This window comes from Chanos chanos, chromosome 11 (assembly GCF_902362185.1).
Source record: "Chanos chanos chromosome 11, fChaCha1.1, whole genome shotgun sequence".
Taxonomy (NCBI): Eukaryota; Metazoa; Chordata; class Actinopteri; order Gonorynchiformes; family Chanidae; genus Chanos; species Chanos chanos.
The window spans coordinates 1,977,501-1,985,000 of record NC_044505.1 but is presented as its reverse complement, the minus strand read 5'-3'; the positions used below and the strand labels follow the sequence as shown (position 1 = coordinate 1,985,000).

The 7,500-nt window shown below is 48.6% G+C and overlaps 1 protein-coding gene across 1 annotated transcript in view; it reads right to left on the bottom strand.

Moving 5' to 3' along the window:
• Positions 1 to 7,500, bottom strand: part of lrba (LPS-responsive vesicle trafficking, beach and anchor containing) — a 232,867-nt gene that overhangs the window by 148,946 nt on the left and 76,421 nt on the right. Inside the window, exons 29-31 of the mRNA XM_030787677.1 lie at positions 7,225 to 7,500; positions 637 to 812; positions 93 to 171 (exon numbers count right to left, since the gene is read on the bottom strand). The exon at positions 7,225 to 7,500 is cut by the window's right edge and continues 82 nt beyond it. Coding sequence (XP_030643537.1) covers positions 93 to 171; positions 637 to 812; positions 7,225 to 7,500 — 531 coding nt within the window. The remainder of the gene's footprint in view (positions 1 to 92; positions 172 to 636; positions 813 to 7,224) is intronic.

Genomic DNA, 7,500 nt, shown 5'->3' with positions numbered 1-7,500 from the left:
GTGTGTATATGTGTATATATGTGTGTGTGTGTGTGTGTGTGTGTGTGTGTGTGTGTGTATATGTGTATATATGTGTGTGTGTGTGTGTATACCTCATACTGGGAGCAGTGTGCTGTGTGATTGGGGACAGGGCTGGGACAGATGGCAGGTTGGTGCTTGCAGAGGCTCCCCCTGTAGACAGAAAACACACACACAGCTCATTACTGAACTACACACACACACACACTATACATATGCATACACACCTAACCACTGAAACACACATACACCCATATACTGCCCATTTCTGGAACGCACACACACGCACGCACACATGCCCAAATGCACACATGTGCGTGCATGCACACACACACACACACACACACACACACACACACACACACACACACACACAGAAGCTGTCATGAGCATATACCCAGACACATAGCAAAGTTACTTTGACCAACATAGTGCTTCTTTTCCTTAGCAAAAAGAGGGAGGAAATGTACTTTTATCAGATCAGTTCCCCATTTAATTTCATTACAGGGTCTTTCAATGGGATCTTCTCCCACAGTACAGGCTTCTAGGCACTTCTCAAACATTATCATCAGAATTTCAGCCGACACTCGAACTCCTCCGGGGCACATCAGTTCTCACCTGTGGCTGACTCAGGGGCTGGGCTTTGGGCAGCAGCACCCGAGGAAACCACGGAAACGCTGTTGACGGACGTGCCACCTGAAGCAGCAGCTGACTGGGCAGTGGGATGGGCGGAGGCGGAGCTCGATCCTGGAGAAGGAGCGCCGCCTGTTTTCTTAGGCGCCACGACAACGCTTCTGAAAAAAAAGAAAAGGAAAAAGTGAGCGACAGACAGATAGATCGACAGGCAGACAGACAAATAGAGAGACAGGCAGACAGACAAATAGAGAGACAGACAGGCAGACGGACAGACAGACAGACAGATAGGCAGGCAGACAGATAGACAGACAGACAGACAGATAGATCAACAGGCAGACAGACAGATACGCGCTCTCGCCCATGGCCTGTAGAACGTGGTAAAGTAACAGGGACACATGCCCTCACGCTAACTGCAGGAACAAACAGAGTTAAAACTGCAAACTGATCAAAGCGCCTGAAGGTGAAAAGGGAAGATGACAGACAGGGCGTGTGCAGTCCCCGTGCCTGATTCTGTCCCGTTAGCTGATAGCGGCGTGTAGACGTGGTCTGTGATAATCTGAGGATTACGGCTGGATTGTGAACCCATAGATTTACAGGAGTCAGAAACCCAGGCTTCACAGCCTGATTTTGTCAGGGGGTTTTTTTTCTTCTTTTTTTTGGTCCTCTCCGTGAAAATGTTTCATCTTTGGGATCGATAAAGTTTTTCTGCAGAAAAACATGTCTGTAAACAGTGTATTTTTTTTTTTATCAGGGAAAACAATGCCCCAGACTCCACAGACAAAACAAGCTCATCCAACCATCAGCCAGGCCAGGACTCCATCAAACAGCCATCTCTCTCTCTCTCTCTCTCCTGTACTGCGATGTCCATCTGAGTGATGATACAGGCTACATATGCCACATGCAATGTAATTATACACGAGCCACAGCCCCTGTCTGTCAGACACAGGAACCCTGTTTAACCTGCCACAGTAATTAGGCAGCCTTTTCCCTGACGCAGAATATTCCGGAATGGCCACATCCATCTTCCCACCAATCAATGGTCTCCCCGCAGCGGTCAGTCAAGCGTCTGAACTCTGTGATTGATTAAGCTTCAGCCGCTCCGCACAGGAGAGCAACACCGCTTTTCCCGACTGCGCGGTCCAAAAACGACAACGGGACGCAGAACCAAGGCCCAAAAGTCATTTAGTGTCATTTACTGCGCCCGACACAGACCGGGCCCAAAATCTCACTGTCTTATGCCGCGTTTAAACCCAGACCAGGCCCAAAAATCACAGCGATGTGGTGTAATCAATCTGGACCATGCCCAAACTCTCACTGTCATTTGGTGTATTTATCAGGGACGGGACCCCACATTTCACTGTCACGTGGTATACTCTGCGTGGACCAGGCCAGACACACAAGGCATGTTACAGATTTAAATGCATTCGACAATGAACAGGATTTAATGAATATTATCTTACATAATTTCATACAGCGGAAGACACACATAGAGACACACATGTCCAGATGGGTGCGTAAAGGGTGAGAGTGAGAATTAAATTTGACGAAACGTTTTGCGGGGTTTCCTGTTTGTGAATGCAGGGAGACATGGTGCGGGTGGTGGTTCGGTGAAAAATGACGCTCTGGGTTCTGTGGTTTGTCGACATGGTTCACGGTTCACGATAATCTGAGGACGCGCTACTTTGTGCGTCGGCTCTGTTTAACGTTGAGTTGGGAAAATGAGCGTAGCCCGTGTGTCGTTCTGCAGGAAAACTGATAATATACCATAAAACCCATTTTGCTACTTTGGCCACTACGTATACAAGGATATCCTCAAAATACGAGGCATAATGGAATTAGGAATAACAGTTAAAAAACAAAAAGAAAACAGTGACTGCTCCTGAATTGGGCAGAGATGTTGTAATGTTTTATATTTGCTCTGTAACTGCAGACACTCTCTGAAAACCAGAATAAAAATGGAGTGATGAGATTTCACCAGCCAGGCTGCTCCAAACCAAACAGCTGTAGTGACATGGCGTTTACAAACAGGGCTTGGGAAGATATTTACAAAACGAGAACATTCATCTCTAAACCATAATAAAAAGAAAAAGGAATACATATGTTTTACATGCGCCTTTGGATATTCTGCATACGTGTGAAGGCGGCTTTCATGTTCCGACAGACAAACAGAACCCCCCACGCAGTGTGAAGGGACAGGAGGAGAACCCGGGAAGAACCCGTAGAACCCGCGGAGATACTGAACACCAGTTCTGCCAGACCTCTGATCTTTTCGGAGGGGGAGCAGCGGCGTTCTTATCCGTGTTGACAGAGGGGTGGGGAGGCGCGGGGGGGGGGGGAGTGGGGGGGGGGGCAGGGTGGAGGGGGCGTAATCAGCCGGCAGAGCTTAAAAGAAACACAGACAGCTTCTGCAGCCTGTACAGTCAGACCCAGACTCTGTCAGACAGCGGGGACCGCAGCGTCCGCAGATAAGGGCGTCTTCCGACAGACCGTTTCAACGTAAAACTCTTCTCAGAGACAGTCCAGGGTCTGCGTATGTCCCAACACAGAGTCTAAAGAATCACAGTCCAAACCTCACAGGTCTGTCAGAATTTAAAAACGATGTGCTACTGAAAGCATCATAGCAGAATCCCATACATTGCCTGTGTTCGTTTGGTAGCAGCGGGTTAAATAACAGGAGTCCTCGGGGGAAATTATCTAATGCCGTCTATAGTTTCCATCGAGATGACTAGTCCACGTTTTAAACCCTAAAACACCCCCTAAAGTATCAGTCAATGCCTTTCTGTTTAAACAAAGCTCTCTTGTCCAGTGAAGTGAGACAGAGTCTCCGGAATGAGCTAACCGCTAAATGCTAATCCCAGCATTCTCCCGGCGCGGTTTTAATTAGGGTGTGCCGCTGGAGTTATGAGCAGTCTGCACCGATCCACCGAAATGATCGGGCCTAATCCTATTCAGACAAATGACTCCCTCTCTCTCTCTCTCTCTCTGACACCAGTGGCCACAAAATGCTGGAACCAGTACTACACCAGTTTACCCAGTTAGGTATGAACAAGTGGCATAAGGTCATGCATATACCCCATGCTTTAAAACATGCGTCTGGTGAATGTCTGACGGGAGGGGGGTAGAAAGGCTGCAGGTTGGGTGCTGGTGTTCGTCGGGGTGTGTGGGGGTGGGGGGGGGGGGTAAACTTCCATCTGCTCTTGTGTCTTAAATTATTCAGTGTACCATTAGCCACACTTAGCCCCCACCCAATGACTCCACCACCTCAACCACCAGTGTCAATTAATCAGCCCTGTTCCCTAACCCAGACTCAGCATCCATCGATAAGAGTTTGTGTTCCCAGCGCTGAATTATTCAGGATTTCAGACCAACAGCGTAACGACCACCGTGTAAACAGTGCTCTCCCATTTATTTGTTCTAATCAGAGATCAAATCAAGGCAGTGTCAACCCGCCTCCGAGCAGAAACCCTGGGGAAAGGTGACTCTTGGTTGTACAAAAAAAAAAAGAGAGAGACAGACAGAGCAAGAGAGAAAGAGAGAGACATCAAATCATTCTTTTTTTGTCCATTTTCTAGGCACATTCTTGCACCATGGAGTTTGGGTCCCTCAACATTCCGAAATGAAACTAGGCCGTCAGTGTTTAGCTTGTTCAGAATCTCTCTCTCTCTCATGGAGAGGGCTGGAAACGTCAGACTCCACTTGACCACGGGGACAGAAGGAGTTTGTTTTTGAATATGTGTATGGGAGCTTGGCATGAACGCACACAAGTCCAGGCATCTTTCATCAAAACAGGGCCAGACCTCCGTCTAGCTTTAGAAGAGTTTTCACTTCTGGATCATGCCAGAACAAAAGAGAGAGAGAGAGAGAGGGAGAGAGAGAGAGAAAGAGAGAAAGAGAGAGGGAGAGAGAGAGAGAGAAAGAGAGATAAAGAGAAACTCCAACAGCATGTAGCACCCCACTAGACAACTCACCGTATGTGAGTAAAACAGATTGAAAACACGAGTGAGACGCACGGTACTGTATTTACACACAGAGAGACGTGGGGGGGCAAACCTGCATCGCTACGGTAACCAGCTCGTCTTCCCAGTGCACCACAGTCAGGATGAAAACCAGCTGGGCGTGTGTGCTGAACACATGAGTCTACATTTTCACCTTAAAACCAGCGAAAACACTCCACACTGAGGTAGACTATAAATCCAGCCTTTCAAAAAAAATATTTTGATGGTGCTCAGACTGAAACTTAATCTCACAAAGAGAAGGAAAAAAAAGAGGGGAAAAACATGTTTTTAACTTTATAGGGAAATCTTCACAGAAAATCATTATCACGACCCAAAAAGAAAACCCCCCAAAAAACCCATCTCGTTTTCTTTCTCTCATCCCTTTTTTTTTTCCAGTGTAAATCAAATGTGAGCAAAGCCGTCAGTAATGACAGTGTTTACTAGGTCTCTGGTTTGTATCAGCAAATATTTGCAGATTGGACGTCAAAACAGAAGTGCCTCGCAGAGACGTATGGAGCGAGGAGTCCTAGCCGGGCAGTAAATAAATCACACGCTACTTCACCCCTGACCCCGGTCCAGTTTTATCTGGGAGATCCTGCTTTTTCCACACATAGAGCTCGTAAATCCCACCCCGGCTTGGATCGGGTTCCCATCCGAGGCGTCACCGCTGTATGACAGTTGGGATCATTCCGGTTTTGCACATGCTAACGCAGCGTGTGTGTGTGTGTGTGTGTGTGTCTGTGTGTGCGTTATGGTAGTGTGTGTAAGTCGTTTGGTTCACCCAAGTTAAAAACATACAATACGTCCAGTGGTCTAGATGCATACAGTACAGGGGAAGTGAGAGGCACGTCAAACGACAGGGGTGAGGCATTCGTTTGGATTTTGGGATTATCTAGCCTGTTTGGGTTTATAGTCAAGGCGGAGAGGAGGACACATCTCACCCAGATACTTTATGTACTCAATCGCTGGTTACTGCAGACTTGAGAGAATTTTTTTGTATACGAACAAGTTGAAGAGGGAAAGAGAGTGTGTGTATGTTGGTGCGTGTGCGCGCGTGTGTGTGTGAGAGATAGAGATAGAGAAAGAGAGAGAGAGAGAGAGAGGGAGAAAAAGTCAGACCAGAGATCAGGAGTCATCAAGATTAAGGGTAGCGTCTGCTCTGTGAGGGAGACCTGAGAAGAGATAAGGGGGGGTGCCGTGGTCTGGGAACTGGAGCGAACGCTGAGCCTCATCTGTGGGAAGAGGGCGAGCGCTAAAGCTAGCTCCCAGGCCTGACGGTCGCGCGGAGCTGTTGGCCAAAGCTCTCCAGCAGCAGCAGTGCAGGAGCCACAGTAATCCTGGCCTGATATGAAGAGTATCCTTATGCCCCACAAAGCATTCCTCAGATAAAACAGCCCACGTCAGATCAGAGGGATGCCTCCCGGAATCTCACAGACCAGACACCTGGGACTGGCCAGGGTGGGGGGGGGGGGGGGGGGGGGGGGGGGCTGAGGAGGGTGCTGGTGAAACGTCTTTACTCGAGTCATAAGAGACCAAAACTAGGTGTGCCCCCCCCCCCCCCCCAGGCTTAATCCTTTGCTCGTTGTGTGTGCTTGACAGAGAGACAATGCAGCTAAATACAGAGCAGACAGAGCAGGCATCTGCCAGCACATCTCCACATCTGAGACTCAACTCCTCTCCCCAAACTCTGCCGCTCTCTCCCGCGGGAGCACAGTTTAGACTTTCTTTTTTCAGGTCCTCCCCCCCCCCCCCCCTTTTTTAACTAAAAAAAAACCAAAAAAACACCAGAGTCTGTGAAAAGTGAGGAACAACCCCCCCTCCAAAAAAACCACAAACGCTGTAAATATCTGTGACACGATGAAATGAAGCAACATCCTCTGTCAGTCAGATTTTGGCACTCTATCTCTCCCTCTCTCTCTTTTCCCCCTCTCTCTCTCTCTCTCTCTCTCTCTCTCTTCCCTTTAGCAGAAGCTTGTGTCGTTCTGATGGGTTTTTCCTGAAGTCAGACACTTTGTAGCTCTTTTTGTTTGTCTGGAGAAACACGTCAACACAGCACAAAGACAGAAACGTGGAGGTGAGGCAAGGATAAAAGGCCCCAAGTTCAAAAAAACAGAAAGAAAGAAAGAAAGACAGAAAAAAGGCGTTTGAAAAGGAGCTGCTGAGGGCTTTTTTCCTCCGGGGACTCGATCTTCAGCGGCTGAGAGGAATCTTTACGTGAAGTAAACGCGCTTTGAGGCTTTCAGAAGTTAATTGGCTCGACAGTTGAAAACTGATAGGTTTGATGAGGTTGAACTGGAAGGAACAGTGAACTCCTGCTGGGTAACCATGACAACCCGCTCGGTGCACACAGACTTGGCTCTCGCAGAAGACACGCCAGATCCAAACACAATCTCACAGGTCAGTTAAAAATCTATTGATTCATTTGTAAGATAATTGCTACTGAATATGACTACAGCTGAGAGGATTAAATCAGGATCAGGAAATCTGACATGCTTTTTAGCCTATGGCTATGCTGTCTGAACAGCATCTAGCCAATGAAATGAGACAACCGGGGACACTCTGACTCACCACCCACCTGTCAAAGGAGCGGAACTGGAGAGACTGGTCTCGGACGGCATCTCCCACCGCTCCCAGGAAGGTCGGTGGGAGGAGACTGGGATCTACCACGATGTCGTCAGACGGGGCGCTGACCAGACTCCTCAGAATGTCCTTCACATTCACGTTCTTGCCCTTGGCCTCCCGGTCGCTGACCTCTTGACCTCGCCCGACCTCGGAGGACAGAGTGGACAGGGCTTCGGACACGGCGTCGGGACCCTGGGAGCCACCGACCCTCGATTCGGCGTCACTCGGG